This window comes from Bos grunniens, chromosome 25, assembly GCF_055505025.1.
Source record: "Bos grunniens cultivar Pamir isolate PY7600 chromosome 25, Bosgru_T2T1.0, whole genome shotgun sequence".
NCBI lineage: Eukaryota > Metazoa > Chordata > Mammalia > Artiodactyla > Bovidae > Bos > Bos grunniens.
Genome location: NC_141189.1, coordinates 7349385 through 7367438, shown reverse-complemented (window position 1 = coordinate 7367438; position 18054 = coordinate 7349385). Strand labels below are relative to the sequence as shown.

At 47.2% G+C, this 18054-nt stretch overlaps 1 protein-coding gene across 2 annotated transcripts; it reads left to right on the top strand.

Moving 5' to 3' along the window:
- Positions 1–3677: 3677 nt before the first annotated feature.
- On the top strand, positions 3678–17526 carry FIS1 (fission, mitochondrial 1). 2 transcript variants are annotated; one of them, XM_086374309.1, is made up of 5 exons: positions 3678–4267; positions 14850–14982; positions 16259–16335; positions 16786–16891; positions 17220–17526. In XM_086374309.1, exons 1-5 carry the CDS (start codon positions 4214–4216, stop codon positions 17315–17317), a joined length of 468 nt encoding a protein of 155 aa, XP_086230435.1. In that variant the 5' UTR covers positions 3678–4213; the 3' UTR covers positions 17318–17526. The 2 variants fall into 2 exon arrangements, with proteins under 2 accessions (XP_086230435.1, XP_086230436.1); XM_086374310.1 differs by lacking the exon at positions 3678–4267 and adding an exon at positions 13855–13978.
- Positions 17527–18054: the final 528 nt, after the last annotated feature.

The following is an 18054-nucleotide window of genomic DNA, read 5'->3' as shown; positions in this document are numbered from 1 at the left end:
CGTTTTAAAAAATACCTTAAAAATTTTGACATTTACGAAGGTTTGGTGTCTTAGCTGGCTCTCAGATGTGCACAGCTTGATATGATCTCACTTTTTTCAGAGGAAGCAGCCTCTGTGCAGCTCTTAGTCACAGTTGACCTTCTGCAACATCTCTTCTAGCATCTGAACACTTCCAAGTGGTGGGAGGGGATGTTTTTGAGACCAGAACACTTTGAGTAATCTAGCTCATGAAGACATTCTTCTTCATGAATGATCGAGTTACCTAACTCTCTACCAGAAACTGATGATTGTGCATCAGAATTACTTTTTCAGAAAAGCTGATCTACCACATATCAAAAGAGATAGCACATAAGAAAAACTGCTGTGGATCAAGAACCGGAAGACCGAGGAACTGAGAATGCTACTTCACTTCTTTAATCCTGTTTTTTCACTTAAAAAATGTGAGTGGCTAAATTAAAGGTCTTCAGTCCTTTCTAAAGGTTTGATGTAAAACAAACATGCATCTTTCATCACACTGGCATCCTCCTGCTGCTGCTGCTGCTAAGTCGCTTCAGTCGTGTCTGACTCTGTGAGACCCCATAGACGGCAGCCCATCAGGCTCCCCTGTCCCTGGGATTCTCCAGGCAAGAACACTGGAGTGGGCTGCCATTTCCTTCTCCAATGTATGAAAGTGAAAAGTGAAAGGCAAGTCGCTCAGTTGTGTCCGACTCTTAGCGACCCCATGGACTGCAGCCTACCAGACTCCTCCGTCCACGGGATTTTCCAGGCAAGAGTACTGGAGTGGGATGCCTAATTCACCCTAAAAATACAGATTAAATTCTGACCTTCAGCAGAGTTACCCAGCTCCTGCTCATCTCAAACACCATCCCCCCCCCCTTTTTTTTTTTGGCTGTGCTGGGTCTTTGTTGTGGCGTGCAGGCTTCTTTATTTGTAGTACATGGGCTCAGTTGCCTGGGGGCACGTGGGATCTTAGTTCCCCGACCAAGAATCGAACCAGCATTGCCTGCATTGGAAGGCAGATTCCCAACCACTGGACCACACTGGAAGTCCATCAAATACCCCTGAGCAATGCAGAGATGTGGCCCACGAGAGGAAGCAGGTTTATAGAGCACATCCATGACTCTGCTGCAGCAATCCACAGTTAGTAGTCGAAATTCAATCAGAAGGCCTTGCCATCTTAACCAAAATACATTCTGCTGAATTGGCCCTTATGCTCCCTCCATGTCTTATGGGGCCTGGTCCCCATGTCTTGCTTTCCTGTATTTATTATTTTTAGGATCTGATGAAAACTACAAACCCAATCTCCTCTCCCAACCATATATACACATGTGTGTACACATTTTTTTATCTGCATACAATTTTGTGGAGTTCAGGAACTTTTTCAAGCCCAAGTGTATATACTGTCACCTACCTCCAGCATCAAGGATGCTGGATGTCTGCTGGACTATTAGGGAGCAAAAAGGATGTTGTATTCAGTGACCAACTTCATTCTACTCTTAGAAAAACAGAGCTCATTTCAAAATGGAGAATAACAAACTATTTTAACTATTACAAGTACGGCTACTTCTTAGTCAAGAAATTTATGAAAATTTAAAAAATATTTTGGTTTTTAAACTATTGTACTTGAGCTTTCTTTATTTTTTGGCTGCACAGCTTACAGAATCTTAGTTTCCCAACCAGGGACCAAAGCCAGGTCACAGGGAAAGCGCCAAATCCTAACCACTGGACTGCCAGGGAAGTACCCTTCCTCCATAAATTTTAGTATGTTATATTTCCGTTTTCATTTGTCTCTAGGTATGTTTTGATATCTCCTTTGAGGACACTGGTTGACCAATAGCATGTTGTTTAATTCCCACGTTTTTGTGATTTTCCTATATTTTTCTTGTGATTGATTTCTAGTTTCATAGGAATGATGCTACTTTACCTCCCTCACTAACATTAACAAAACAGAATTTACATGCACATAATGGCTAAATTAAGAGTTGTGGTCATTAGAGCAATAAATCTTCACTAGGACAAAAACTCAAAAGGCCTCCTCTCTACAAGGCAGAATCCTTACCAACTAAAACCACATTTTTGTAATTCTCTAGCATGACAGTCTCTGAGAAGGCAATGGTACTCCACTCCAGTACTCTTGCCTGGAAAATCCCATGGACGGAGGAGTCTTGTAGGCTGCAGTCCATGGGGTCACCGAGTCAGACACGACTGAGCGACTTCACTTTCACTTTTCACTTTCATGCCTTGGAGAAGGAAATGGCAACCCACTCCAGTGTAGCAGCAGCATGACAATCTAGAAAGAGGCCCTCTGACCCTGGTCCAAGAAACTCTATTAATCTTTGGTTATGTATACAGCTTCATCCTGGAAGGTCAATGAGTTCTGAAAGAATTCCTAGAGTCAGTACTCTGGCAGCTCACGGTTGGATGAGAGCAGTGTATGAGGCAGGGGTGACAGATTTTCCAGTTCTTCTGGCAGTTTGAATTCATTGCTGAATAAAAACTGACCCAGAAATTTCTCTTGCCTGTTTCTGATTTTGCTTTATTCCCCTTTCTACATCCTATGACCAAAGTGGTAAATGGTGATGTCATTCCAAGAATAGACAAATAGGAAAATCACACCTAGATAGTTTAAGGCACATCTGTTGTTTGAAACACACACACACACACACACACACACACACACACAGACAAAGTAAAGTATTTCTTTTTGTCTATTATTGCTGTCTAAAATTTACTCATCTGAAAGAGGCATTCCAAATAAGTGAATTAATTCATTGTCTGAACGAAAGGCTTTATGGATAATCACCACGGTTGAGAGGTAACACTGTTGTGTTAACTACCATTGCAGCTGTCTTTTCCGCTTTAGTGGCCTGCAAGAAAAAAATCATTTCTGCATATGCTTATGAGATCTCCCTCCATCCCTCATTCCTTTTAAAGTCTTTTTCTGTCCCCTCACACTAATGAAACTAAGCTCGCTAGGCTCTGATAACCGTTATAAAATGTTTATTATGTGTGCCAAGTGCTTTAAAGTCATTCTCACGTTTCCTCCTACGAGATTCACTAGGAAGGCATCAGTATTTTCACACTTTCGGCTGAAGAAACTTAACGAGATAAAGCAAACTGACACAGTCACAGTCTGTAGAGAAATGAGGCTCAATTTTGTTCTCAAAGTCCAGTGAGCACTAAGCACCAGAATCACCCACAGGGCTTGTAAAACAACCAACTGCCGGGCCCCAACCTCAGATTGCTACGCAGGTGTGGAGCCGGGCTCAATAATGTGCATTTCTAAACAATTCTCAGGTGATGTCCAAGCTGCTAGTCCGGGGACCACCTTTAAGAACCGCTGTTTCACACCTTTGCTCCTCAAAGTGTGTTAGAGAAGGCACAGCATCGATGTCCTCTCGGAGCTAATTAGGAACGCAGCATCTCGGGCCTCACCGTAGACCTACTGAACCAACCCTGCACTTTTAATAAGATTCCAGGTGATTCCTGGGCACGGTATGCGCCCTCATCACACAGATGCCAGACAGACTCTAAAGGAGGCAACAGATAAATTTTCATTTACAGAGAGCGTCTCTGGCTTAAGGATTAGCAAGGAGAACCCCGCTCACCCCGGACCACAAGGGCTAGAACTGAGATTCGGGGATTCCAGGCCTCGGCACCGCCCCTTCCGCCTCTCGGTCGCACCACGCCCCGCCTCTCCCGCGGAGATGCTCATGTTAATTGGCCAGCGGGGCCTCCGCGCCCCGCCCAGGGCTCGTCTCGGCTCCGCCTCCTTCCAGAGGGCGGAGACTGCACAGACGCAGACTGCGCGCTCTTCCCGCTCGAGTCTTCCCGGGTTCTCCGGGTGACCGAGCCCTCCTCCTAGAGCAGACCCTGGGGTCACCCTTACCTCCTGGGCCGACCGAGCCGCCACCCGGAAGTGCAGATGTCTCCGAGGTTCTTAACGTCTTTTTTTTTTTTTTTTTAAGAATGCCTGCCGTTACTCTCTCATTCACCCCACGAACAATTCTTGGGTGTCTGCCCTTTGGCAGAGAGATAAACAAGACACGGTCCCTGTCCACATAAAGGACTGTGGGACTGGGTGATAAGAGCTGCCCCGGAGGGTAACGGCCCTGAGGCTGGCAGTTAGTTGCCGGCCACGCAGGGACTCAGGTGTTTGGTGGATGGAGAGCTCTGGTTGGAGAGCATTCCGAGTGGAAGAAAGGTGGCCGTCATGAAAACTCTCCGTGTGCAGGGCGCGTGGGTGCCTGGAGACGAAGCTGGAGAGGTAAGCAGAGGCGATCCTGAAGGGCTTTGTATGCATCATAAGAAATTTCAACCATGTCCTGAGTAGTCTAGACGGTATTTTAATCCGGAGATGTGGGGTCTCATCTGCACTTTAAAATGCAGCTGGCAGCCAGTCTGGGTTGAAAGAGGAAAACATGTGAAGGCTGTTAAAGAGTATGACGACAGAATGGAGGCAGTGGTGGCTTGATATTATGTATTTATTCAGTAGCTATCTTTTTTCTTCTGCTAAGATTGACTTCCATGGGACAAGGATTTATGTCTGTTTAGTTCATTTCTCTTACCCAGCACTTAGAAGGGTGCCTGGAACACAGCAGACCCTTAAGAAATGTTTTGTTGGATGGATGAACGAATCAGTTGGGGGTTGACAGGACTTCCTGTCTAATTAAACAGTAGATGAAAGTGGGAAGTAGAGGAGACTGATCACTGAAGATTAGATCACAAATAGTGGAACCCTTGGGACTTCCCTGGTGGTCCAGTGACTAAAACTCTGCACGCCCAGCCAGGGGCCCAGGTTCGATCCCTGGTCAGGGAACTAGATCCTGCATACCATAACTAAGACCCGGCACAGCCAAATAAATAACAAATTGTTGTTGTTTGGTCGTTAAGTCGTGTCTGACTCTTTCGACCCCAAGGACTGCAGCACTCCAGACTTCCCTGTCTTTCACTATCTCCCGGAGTTTGCTCAAACTCATGTTCATTGAGTCGGGGATGCCATCCAACCATATCATCCTCTGTCACCCCTTCCCCTCCTGCCCTCAATCTTTCCCAGCATCAGGCTCTTTTCCAGTGAGTCGGCTCTTCGCATCAGGTGGCCAAAGTATTGGAGCTTCATCATCGGTCTTTCCAATGAATATTCAGGGTTGATTTCCTTTAGGACTGACTGGTTTGATCTCCTATTAACTTTTTAAAAATAATAGTGGAATTCTGTTTGGTGGGTGTTTGCTGAGAACTTCTCCTGGGCTGACCTGACAAGATGCTATAGGGCAGAAGTCCCAAACAGGCTCCAATTTCTGGTGTCCTCAAAGTAGGGCCTCTGCCACAAAGTATCAGTTCTAGGTTTTGGTTCCACCAGGAAAAATGTCAGTTTCTTTTCTGCCCACTCACAGGACTGAATTTGAGAAGGTCGTAATTTTTTGTTTTGAATATTATCAGCCTAGAATCCAGATCACTGACTTTAAGGCTGTTTGTTATTATATTGATGTAACATAATATTGATGTAATGTCATTTAATAAAACCATTCCTTGGTGATTTAGTTGTTTGTTTACCTTCAGAGATATGCAGAAATGAATATCTTCATGCCTTCTCTTTCCTTTCTTTTCTTTTTGGCTTTTGTTGAATACTTTTTCCCCGCACAGAAGTAGATTACTAGTCAAAAAATATAGCTCTTACTATATATTGACTGGTTTCTTTTCCAAAAAGTTAATCATAGCAACTGCAACAACCATTTATGCAACAATAATTAGTACAAATTGAGTATCTACTGGTAGAGGCTCTGAGCTCTGTGGGCATAAAATGAGCAAAACAGACAGACCCTGCCCTCCTGTAGCTTTCAGTCTAGTACAGGAGGGTGGTATTCATCAGCAAATCACACAAGTGTATAATTAGAAAGTAACACATCATTTCAGTTCAGTTCAGCTGCTCAGTCGTGTCCGAGTCTTTGCGACCCCATGAATCGCAGCATGCCAGGCCTCCCTGTCCATCACCAACTCCCGGAGTTTACCCAAACTCATGTCCATCAAATCGGTGATGCCATCCAGCCATCTCATCCTCTGTCGTCCCCTTCTCCTCCTGCCCCTAATCCCTCCCAGCATCAAGGTCTTTTTCAATGAGTCAACTCTTCGCATGAGGTGGCCAAAGGACTGGAGTTTCAGCTTTAGCATCAGTCCTTCCAAAGAACACCCAGGACTGATATCCTTTAGGAAGTACTGGTTGGATCTCCTTGCAGTCCAAGGGACCCTCAAGAGTCTTCTCCAACACCACAGTTCAAAAGCATCAATTCTTCAGTGCTCAGCTTACTTCACAGTCCAACTCTCACATCCATACATGACCACTGGAAAAACCATAGCCTTGACTAGATGAACCTTTGTTGGCAAAGTAATGTCTCTGCTTTTGAATATGCTATCTAGGTTGGTCATAACTTTCTGTCCAAGGAGTAAGTGTCTTTTAATTTCATGGCTGCAATCACCATCTGCAGTGATTTTGGAGCCCCAAAAAATAAAGTCTGACACAGTTTCCCCAACTATTTCCCATGAAGTGATGGGACCAGATGCCATGATCTTCGTTTCCTGAATGTTGAGCTTTAAGCCAACTTTTTCACTCTCCACTTTCACTTTCATCAAGAGGCTTTTTAGTTCCTCTTCACTTTCTGCCATAAGGGTGGTGTCATCTGCATATCTGAGGTTATTGATATTTCTCCCAGCAATCTTGATTCCAGCTTGTACTTCTTCCAGCCCAGCGTTGCTCATGAGCGGAAACATAAAGTAACACATCAGATCAGATCAGATCAGATCAGTCGCTCAGTCGTGTCCAACTCTTTGCGACCCCATGAATTGCAGCACGCCAGGCCTCCCTGTCCATCACCAACTCCCGGAGTTCACTCAGACTCACGTCCATCGAGTCAGTGATGCCATCCAGCCATCTCATCCTCTGTTGCCCCCTTCTCCTCCTGCCCCCAATCCCTCCCAGCATCAGAGTCTTTTCCAATGAGTCAACTCTTCACGTGAGGTGGCCAAAGTACTGGAGTTTCAGCTTTAGCATCAGTCCTTCCAAAGAAATCCCAGGGCTGATCTCCTTCAGAATGGACTGGTTGGATCTCCTTGCAGTCCAAGGGACTCTCAAGAGTCTTCTCCAACACCACAGTTCACAAGCATCAATTCTTCGGCGCTCAGCCTTCTTCACAGTCCAACTCTCACATCCATACATGACCACAGGAAAAACCATAGCCTTGACTAGACGGACCTTTGTTGGCAAAGTAATGTCTCTGCTTTTGAATATGCTATCTAGGTTGGTCATAACTTTCCTTCCAAGGAGTAAGCGCCTTTTAATTTCATGGCTGGAGTCACCATCTGTAGTGATTTGGAGCCCAGAAAAATAAAGTCTGACACTGTTTCCACTGTTTCCCCATCTATTTCCCATGAAGTGGTGGGACCGGATGCCATGATCTTCGTTTTCTGAATGCTGAGCTTTAAGCCAACTTTTTCACTCTCTACTTTCACTTTCATCAGAGGCTTTTTTTGACGAACTCCTTTTCCTATTTGGAACCAGTCTGTTGTTCCATGTCCAGTTCTAACTGTTGCTTCCTGACCTGCATACAAATTTCTCAAGAGGCAGATCAGGTGGTCTGGTATTCCCATCTCTTTCAGAATTTTCCACAGTTTATTGTGATCCACACAGTCAAAGGCTTTGGCATAGTCAATAAAGCAGAAATAGATGCTTTTCTGGAACTCTCTTCCTTTTTCCATGATCCAGAAGATGTTGGCAATTTGATCTCTGGTTTCTCTGCCTTTTCTAAAACCAGCTTGAACATCAGGAAGTTGATGGTTCACATATTGCTGAAGCCTGGCTTGGAGAATTTTGAGCATTACTTTACTAGCGTGTGAGATGAGTGCAATTGTGCGGTAGTTTGAGCATTCTTTGGCATTGCCTTTCTTTGGGATTGGAATGAAAACTGACCTTTTCCAGTCCTGTGGCCACTGCTGAGTTTTCCAAATTTGCTGGCATATTGAGTGCAGCACTTTCACAGCATCATCTTTCAGGATTTGGAATAGCTCAACTGGAATTCCATCACCTCCACTAGCTTTGTTCGTAGTGATGCTTTCTAAGGCCCACTTGACTTCACATTCCAGGATGTCTGGCTCTAGGTCAGTGATCACACCATCGTGATTATCTGGGTCGTGAAGATCTTTTTTGTACAGTTCTTCTGTGTATTCTTGCCATCTTTTCTTAATATCTTCTGCTTCTGTTAGGTCCATACCATTTCTGTCCTTTATTGAGCTCATCTTTGCATGAAATGTTCCTTTGGTATCTCTGATTTTCTTGAAGAGATCCCTAGTCTTTCCCATTCTGTTGTTTTCCTCTATTTCTTTGCATTGATCGCTGAAGAAGGCTTTCTTATCTCTTCTTGCTATTCTTTGGAACTCTGCATTCGGATGTTTATATCTTTCCTTTTCTCCTTTGCTTTTCGCTTCTCTTCTTTTCACAGCTATTTGTAAGGCCTCCCCAGACAGCCTTTTTGCTTTTTTGCATTTGTTTTCTATGGGAATGGTCTTGATCCCTGTCTCCTGTACAGTGTCACGAACCTCATTCCATAGTTCATCAGGCACTCTATCTATCAGATCTAGGCCCTTAAATCTATTTCTCACTTCCACTGTATAATCATAAGGGATTTGATTTAGGTCATACCTGAATGGTCTAGTGGTTTTCCCTACTTTCTTCAATTTCAGTCTGAATTTGGCAATAAGGAGTTCATGGTCTGAGCCACAGTCAGCTCCTGGTCTTGTTTTTGCTGACTGTATAGAGCTTGTCCATCTTTGGCTGCAAAGAATATAATCAATCTGATTTCAATGTTGACCATCTGGTGATGTCCATGTATAGAGTCTTCTCTTGTGTTGTTGGAAGAGGGTGTTTGTTATGACCAGTGCATTTTCTTGGCAAAACTCTATTAGTCTTTGCCCTGCTTCATTCCGTATTCCAAGGCCAAATTTGCCTGTTATTGCAGGTGTTTCTTGACTTCCTACTTTTGCATTCCAGTCCCCTATAATGAAAAGGACATCTTTTTTGGGTGTTAGTTCTAAAAGGTCTTGTAGGTCTTCATAGAACCATTCAACTTCAGCTTCTTCAGCGTTACTGGTTGGGGCATAGACTTGGATTACTGTGATATAGAATGGTTTGCCTTGGAAACGAACAGAGATCATTCTGTCATTTTTGAGATTGCATCCAAGTACTGCATTTTGGACTCTTTTGTTGACCATGATGGCCACTCCATTTCTTCTGAGGGTGTGAACTAAAAACACAGGCCACTTGCCAAGAGACAGAAGTCAGTTATGCAACAATCTCAGGGGCACTGTTGGTGGTTTGGGGGTTTGTTTTTAATTTTACTGTATTTTACTAAAAAAAGGGGGGATTATTGGGATTGCTTTGCCTGTTTTCATTTTGAATTCATCTGAATTGTTCCTTCCTCATTCATCTGCTGCTTAAGGGAAGTCCTCTACTGTGCAAAACAAAAACCAAAAAAATGACAAATTTACACTTAAATTTTTTAAAGATAAAAATTTGGAGCATACTTACAACGTCGTCGTATCCGTTCTGTTTATTCTTTAACTGACTCCTCGTCTCTGATGCTGAAGCAGGACTCAGGTTTAAATCCCAGCTCCTCCACTTCTAGCTCTGTGACCTTGGAGAGATGAAGTAAGCTTTTTGAGTCTCAGTTTCCTCATGGATCAAACAGAACTCTTACCTTCCTGGTGTGATTTTTGACCGCAGGTCACATGTGAGCCTTCCTTTATGTGGGGGAAAAAAGAGACAATAGCAGAATGGTCTTTGGCTCTTGGAAGATGTTATTACCATACCCAAACCAATACTCATGTGGTTCACAAAAACACAGGGCTCACTAAGAAAAGATGAGCGGGTTACAGTCTTATAGTCTGAAAATGCTGGATGGGTAGTGCTCAGCCTCTCAACAGGAGCCCTCCTAATCTGGATGCCAGGGAAGGCCTTCCCTGAGGAGGAGTCTTAGAGCTTAGAACTAATGGTCAGTAGGAATTCACCAGGTCAGTCAGGGCACAAACCTATGTGTCATCCTACCCGCCTCTCTCACATCCAGTCCATCAGCAGTTCTTGCCGACCACACCTTCTGACCACATATCCTGAACTCCTTCACCTCCACTGCTGCCGCTGTAGACCAGGTCACCACTGTCTCTTGCCTGGGCTACCCCAGTAGCCACCGGAGGGATTGCTCTATGCTGGATCATTTCACTCTGCTGCCCACACCCTCCAAAGCCTTCCCATCACTTGTCACATTAAGTCCAGATCCCTTACCATAGTCTACAAGCCCCCCGACGATCTGCCCCTGGCTACCTCTCTGCCCTCATTTTCTAAACAACTGTTATGTGTTCCTTCCTTAAGGCTTTGGCTCTTGCCGTTTCGTCTCCCTGGAACGTTCTCCTCATTCACCTACATGGCTACTTCAGTTCCCTGTCCAGGTATCACTTCTCCATGGTCGGCTTCTTTGAGCTCTCCTCCACCAGCATCTTCTTCTCTCATTGTCCCTTTCCCCTGCTTTTCTTGTTTTCACAGCACTTTATAAACTCCTGCCATTATTGTGTTTTTAGTTATTTACTTGTTTGATTATTTTTTCTGTTTTCCCCACTAAAATGCAAGTTCTCTGAGAACAGGAACTTTGTTCAGTGCTGATCCCAAATACTTAAACAGTGCCTGGCACATAACAAGTGCTCAACACGTATTTGTTGAGTGAAATAAATCATGAATGAATGAGTCATATAAGCAAAGCGGGGGGCATTTCATGGTGGGGGGAGATGTTCTAGATAGCAGGGACTGCATGTACAGAGGGCCTGTGGCCACTAGGGGTTGCAGAACTTAAAGGAGGCCTGTGGGGTTAGTGTACAGACAGGGAGAGGCAGTGAAGGAGAGATGATGCAGAGCAGGAGCCAGACCAGACTACAGAGAACCTTCTGGGCTTTGCTGCGAGGTTTTGGCCTTTGTTCTAACAGCAGTGAGAAGCTATTAAAGGGTTTTAGATAAACTGAGAATTGTATTTTTATAAGGTCTCTCTGCCTACTCCAAAGTGACAACAGTTTGCATTTGGATGGTATTGAAAAAGGTCAGTTCAGTCGCTTAGTCATGTCCCACTCTTTGTGACTCCATGGACTGCAGCATGCCAGGCTTCCCTGTCCATCACCAACTCCCAGAGCTTACTCAAACTCCTGACCATCGAATCAGTGATGCCATCCAACCATCTCATCCTCTTTCGTCCCCTTCTCCTCCTGCTTTCAATCTTTCCCAGCATCAGGGTCTTTTCCAATGAGTCAGTTCTTCGCATCAGGTGGCCAGAGTACTGGAGCTTCAGCTTCAGCATCAGTCCTTTCAATGAATATTCAGGACTGTTTTCCTTTAGGACTGACTGGTTGGATCTCCTTGCAGTCCAAGAAAATCTCAAGTTTTCTCCAACACCACAGTTCAAAAGCATCAATTCTTCAGTGCTCAGCTTTCTTTATAGTCTAACTCTCACATCCATACATGACCACTGGAAAAACCATAGCTTTGACTAGACGGACCTTTGTTGGTAAAGTAATGTCTCTGCTTTTTAATATGCTGTCTAGGTTGGTTATAGCTTTTCTTTGAAGGAGCAAACATCTTTTAATTTCATGGCTGCAATCACCATCTGCAGTGATTTTGGAGCCTCCCCAATAATAGTCTCTCATTGTTTCCCCATCTATTTGCCATGAAGTGATGGGACTGGATGCCATGATTTTCGTTTTCTGAATGTTGAGTTTTAAGCCAACTTTTTCACTCTCCTCTTTCACTTTCATCAGGAGGCTCTTTAGTTCTTTGCTTTCTGCCATAAGGGTGGTGTCATCTGCATACCTGAGGTTACTGATATTTCTCCCAGCAATCTTGATTCCAGCTTGTGCTTCATCCAGCCCGGCATTTCGCATGATGTACTCTGCATATAAGTTAAATAAGCAGAGTGACATTATACAGCCTTGATGTACTCCTTTCCTGATTTGGAACCAGTCTGTTGTTCCATGTCCAGTTCTAACTGTTGCTTCTTGACCTACAGGAGGCAGGTCAGGTGACTTGGTATTCCCGTCTCTTTTAAGAATTTTCCACAGTTTGTTGTGATCCACACAGTCAAAGGCTTCGGCGTAGTCAATAAAGCAGAAGTAGATGTTTTTGAAAAAGATGGAGAAACGTAATTTGGAAGTAAAATAAACAGGCACTACTTCTTATCCCTATAATCCAGGGTGGATGGCTGTGCTTACTGGACCTAAGAAACAAACTTAAGATCTCTTCATTGGCACAGAATTGAGCCATGTAACACATTCTTTTTCTCCCCACAAGTAACATTTAACAAACCCTGATGGAGCTTTTGCCACGTGCCAGGCCTGTGCCAAGAGCTGCAATAGATACAAATATGGATGAGGGGTAGCAAGCCACCCAAGGAAAGTAACATCCTGATAGAAATAGTAGACTTTTGCCTTTCTGAAATTCCCTGCCTTCAAAGGAAGGTAAGTTCTACTTGCCATTAGTGTTCAGCCCTATTTTCACTCATCTGCTTCATATTATGTACACCTTTTTACCCTCTCTGCTCACCCCAATGCCCAGCCAAACTTAGGCACTCAGTACATCTTTGAAAGAATGTAAATTTTTTTTCCTTGACTATTATGGAGCCAGTTCCCTAAATTGAGGTTTCTCTTAAAGTTTACTGAGCTCGTATCAACTGTCCAAGCCAAATAGAAAAGAATAACTTCCTACCTTAACTCACAAGGCTATTATGAGGAAAAAAAGATTTAAGGGGATTTGCAAATGTGAAAGGTGTGTGTTTGGCTGCTAACCCCCTGCATTTGCACTGTGGTCATTACTATTATTTCCTGACAATTCAACAAATATTTCTTGAACATTTCATTTTCCTTGTGCTCAGAGCTAGAGATGGACAGATAAACAAGATACAGTTTCTGCCCTCAGGGAACTTACATTCACACGTGTGCTGGAGCACTGTGGGTCAAGGTAAAGAGAATTTGAAAGTCACTACCTACGCTTCACTGCACAGAACACAGATGCCAGAGCACCATGCAGCATTTCCCCTTTCCATGTTTTGTTGCTTCTCACTTCCAAGCGCCTTAATGCCCATGACCCCACATGAAGGGCCTTTCCCCCTTGAGTACACCCAGAGGATGCTTTATTAAATAATATTTAAAATATTGGACCTTCTGTGCAAGCAGAAGCAACAGCTTTTCTTTAAATTCCCATTAATAGCATCCCCCATTAGTATGTATTCCAGTCTCTGGTTTACGGTTGACAGATCTAGTTTTCTTTGCTCTTGCATTTTAAGTCCGCCCGGGCCCTGGAAACCCTGGTACGAGTTATGATTTTCTTGCAGGCACTAAAAAGTCACGTAGCCCCTAGGGTCCTAGATATCTGGGAGCAAGGAGGTGGGGGGCGGGGGACGGGAGGAAAAGAGAGGGTTAGACTAGATCTAAAATTACGGGATCCATGCCCAGATCCCCACCTTCTCTTTACGCTGTTTTCAGTCTGGGGGCTAACCATCAAGACACAGTCTCGTACTTTACTGAGGTAGCCTCTGTAGACGGAGGCACTTGCAGGGTACCCAGGAAGACCAACTTTAGGAGTGGCCAGGCGCCGTGCGCGGCCTGCGGGCTCTGGTGAGAGAGAGAGAGAGAGAGAGGGATCTGTCGGAGCATGCGCATCAGTGACCCCAGCTGCGCGCCGCGGCGGCGGTAGGCGGAGGCGGGTTCGGCGGCGGCTACGGGGAGCGATTGGCTCTGCGTAGGGAAGGGCGGTTCCGCTTCCGCCGGACACCGGAAGTTGCTCTCCGCCCCTGTCAATGGGCCATGGAGAAAGTGGCACTGTAGCGTCTGAGTTGTGAGACCTGCGGGGCCGGCGGCCATGGAGGCCGTGCTGAACGAGTTGGTGTCTGTGGAGGACCTGCTGGTGAGGCCCGGCTCCGAGGGAGGGAAAAGGAAGATTCGGAGGGGCGGGCCCTGAGGAGAGGGGTAGGGGCCAGACTCTCCTCCCAGCATCAGTTTTGCCTAGAGAAGCCGAACTACGGCTCCCGGCAGCCCCAGTAGCGTTCGGCTCTTGCCCAGAGGTTCCACTTTGCCCCAGAGCCTAATGGGAGTTGTAGTTTCCTATGCCACCACGCCTCAGACTCGGGGCCTGGAGTCTGACGGGTGCTAAGGTTCTCTCAGAAGCTCGAGGTCAGGATGCGGGCACTTGATTTTAAGTGCTCCTTCAGTGGCGGGGGAACACAGCGACCACCGTAAAGTTTCACGTATTACTCAATCCGGCACAGCGCTAAGTCCCTTGTAGGGGATGTCTCAATCTTTGTAGCTCTAACAGGAAATAGGCAGGTTTATTACGGTTTTTTCCTTCAGATAAGATAGGGTCCAGACTAGGCAGGGTGGGGCTGAGAGAAGCAGTCTCCGACGAGGGGCCGCGTGGGCTGGTCTGTTGTTGAGCTGTTCTGACAGCCTGTTTACTGTTCAGGCCAGCCTCCCAGGGTCAGCTGCTCCGGGAGCGGTGCCTGGGGCCGCCACCAGGTGGCATCTCCACTCGGCACCACTAGGGGGAGGGAAGCAGAGAGGGGAGGTGCAAGGAGACAAAGGAGACGACCCGGCAGTAAGAAGCGGAATGCCTGGGTCCCAGAGATGAAGATTGCAGGACTTGGGGTACCCCATGGTCGGGTACCCCAAGACCCGAACGGGGGGTGTGGCAAAGGAGAAGATGGGTAACAGGGACACCCAGGTTCTGCTAGAGTTCGGCTTGCCCCCTTCGCTTCTAAATGACTCCTCTCCTGTGGCAGAAATTTGAAAGGAAATTTAAGTCTGAGAAGGCAGCAGGCTCGGTGTCCAAGAGCACGCAGTTTGAATATGCCTGGTGCCTGGTGCGAAGCAAGTACAACGACGACATCCGTAAAGGCCTTGCTCTGCTGGAGGGTGAGGTGCTAGGCTGACTCCCCAAACGCCCCTTCCCAACTTGCCATCGTCATCCTCTGCCACCATTGGCCTGGTTTGCTCCCTCCATCTCCAGTGTGGGGGTCCTTTTTCAACATGGGATCTCAGAGTACAGTTATCTTCCAGTAAACTCACTGCAGGAAAGGGCTATACTTAGTCTGACTTCTCCCAGTGTGCTTTTGGCTACTTGCTACCTCATTGGTGTTTTGCCAGACAGTCATAGCATGTCAGTCCCCGCGGGACTTTGGTGATCTGGTCGTCTAGACAGAAGGAAAGTGACTGGTCTCAGGTCAGACAGCTGGTTAATTAATGGCTGAATTGGGACCAGAAGCTCCTGTCTTCCTGTGTCCCAGTCATGTCTGCCCCCACACCTCACCATGTTGCTTATTTAGCAGCTATTGTTGAAAACCTTTGGGGGGAGTCGTGTAGAAGTCCAGAAGACCATCCTCAAAACCTGGGAGCAGATGGTGTTTTTTTGATCAGAATCCTGTTTCCTTTAACTTTGGATAGGTCACCGTTTGTCAGAGGCCACAATACTTGACCTTTAAATTTCTCTGTACCCCTTTTCTCTTGGTCAAGTAATGGTGTATAAACAATCACTATACTAGCCAAAGATGCCTGTTGTAAATCCATAAAAGTAAGAATCTTCCTGAATGCAAACCATCTCAGCCTCCGTTTGTGTATTTCTCAGGTTTCCTGAGAAGTAGGACACAGCTGGAGAAGTGGTCTCTAAACATTGCCAGTCTAGTTGAGGAGACAGACAGATGCTTGGGAAGCTGTATAAACACCTGCCAACTTAGCAACAAATTCTAGTGCACAGAGTACAGCTGAACACGTAACCTTATGGGAAGTCACTGACCTTAGAAAGTTAGGTGGGATCTTTCAGGGAGGGGTAGTTGAAGGCAAGTTTGGAGCTGTTTTTTTAAAAAGAGAAGGTGTGAAAACTTATTTTGAACACTAGTCTGGGCAGCAAGCAACTGGAATAGAGATGCCTTTGGCTTGTCCAGTGCCCTGATTTGCTTTTAGTTCACTTGGATGAACCAGAGTTGACTGGAGTGTTGATATGTGGGCTGCATACACCTCAGTGTTGGCTGGGGTTCATGCTGCCCCACGGGTCTGGCTAGGAAGCCCGGAGTGACTGCAGCTGAAGTGGAGGCTCAGGACAGTGAATTTAGGGAGTGGAGGGGGTGTCTGGGACACGGGCACTAAGAAGGAAGAGAAGGGGTTTTTACCCTTTTCCTTCTTCCCGACTCCCCAGAGCTGCTGCCCAAAGGGAGCAAGGAGGAGCAGCGGGATTACGTCTTCTACCTGGCCGTGGGGAACTACCGGCTCAAGGTAAAGCAGAGCGCTTCCTTCTCCCACTCCCTTCCACCCCCGCCCACCCGGATGGCCAAGCACCCGCTCATCTCTCTCCTCCAGGGTAGAGCCCAGGCCAAAGAGGGTAGTAGGCAGGGGGTGGTGTTGGGTACAGAGGTGCAAGGTGAAAGCAGGCCAGGACACTAAGGGAAGGCGAGAGACAGAGGATCTGGGTGCCTAGGGTGTGGGGAGCAAAGTGATGTCAGCACTGGGGTGCAGCCCCAAGCCTTGGGCTGTTATCTCCTTCAGCTTATCACCCCCACACAGTTGGGGTGGTTTGTGGACTCTACTCCTCTGGGTGGGGCTGGAGCGAGGGAGGGGGTGGAGGGAGAGGGAGGAGTCCCAGGGCCAGCGGAGAGAAGGCCCCTCTGATGGGCAGGCGGAGGGATGGAATTCTGAGGGGGGGTGTGTTGTTTTCCCTGAGTGCAGGAATATGAAAAGGCCCTGAAGTATGTGCGAGGGCTGCTACAGACAGAGCCGCAGAACAACCAGGCCAAAGAACTGGAACGGCTCATTGACAAGGCCATGAAGAAAGGTGAAGGCCGTCCTCTCTTCCCCTCTGCCTCCCTCCACTCCCTGCCCTCATGTTTCCTTGGCCCCCAGCATCCCCGGGTCCCTCTCCACTCTGTTAACTTCTCTTCTGTCCCCCGTGCCTGGGCCTTCTGGTCTCTCTTCAGATGGTGCCCTCCAGGCAGTTCCTCCTCAAACCCTCTTCTTTCCCCGGCCCTCAGGGGCCCTCACACCAGGACTCCAGGGAGACAGGCACGTCTTCTGCCAAGGAGCAGCAGGCTGTGAGGTGGTAGCCCAGGTCGCCACAGGGACTGGGTTTGGCCTCGTGACAGTCTCCCTTTTCCTCTCCCCAGATGGACTAGTGGGCATGGCCATCGTTGGAGGCATGGCCCTGGGCGTGGCGGGACTGGCTGGACTCATCGGACTTGCTGTGTCCAAGTCCAAATCCTGAAGGAGACGGCATCCCTGCGTCTGTGCAGGGACACGTGGGAGCCCATGGAGGACACTGGAAGAGCGCCCCACCCCCCCGGCCATCCCTTTCTTCTCCTGCACCCATCCCTGTCCTCTGTGGCCGTCACCCTCTCCCCTGAGACCTGTCACCTATCCCCAAATCATGCGCTTGGAGATGAGTGTAAATAAAACTGGACTTGGGCTTGGGAACCTCTTGTGTCCATGTTGAGAAAGGGGTGGGTTTGGTTGGGCCCAGGAGGTCAGAAAATGGAATATATGACTAAGCTTACGGGGGTCACACATGGGCCCTTCCTGCTCTGCACCCTCCTACTCCTACCCCGGAGGCTGCTGTGGGGTTCTCCTTTGTCCACCAAGCTGCCCAGACCCCACACCCTTCCTTCCTTCCCCCACCACTAGCCATGTCCTTGAGCAGTGGCAGGCCAGCATAGGGACGTGGCCTTTGCACAGCCTTAGAATCCTGACAAAAAACAGTGACCAGAGGCGGGAAGGGCAGAGCTGAAGGGACAGGCGAGACTGATGTCTCCTCTGACCCACTCAGCTGCCTCTCAGCATGGAGTTTTCCACACCAGGGAGGCCCCACTCAGCTTCCTCCAAAACCTCCACCCTTCCCTCCCTTTGTCCTGCGTCCTCCCCTTCCTCCTCCCTGTCCCTCTCCTTAAGGGGCGGGGGGACTGCCGGGGGCAAGGTAGGGGGGGAGGAAACGGGCATTTGGCATGG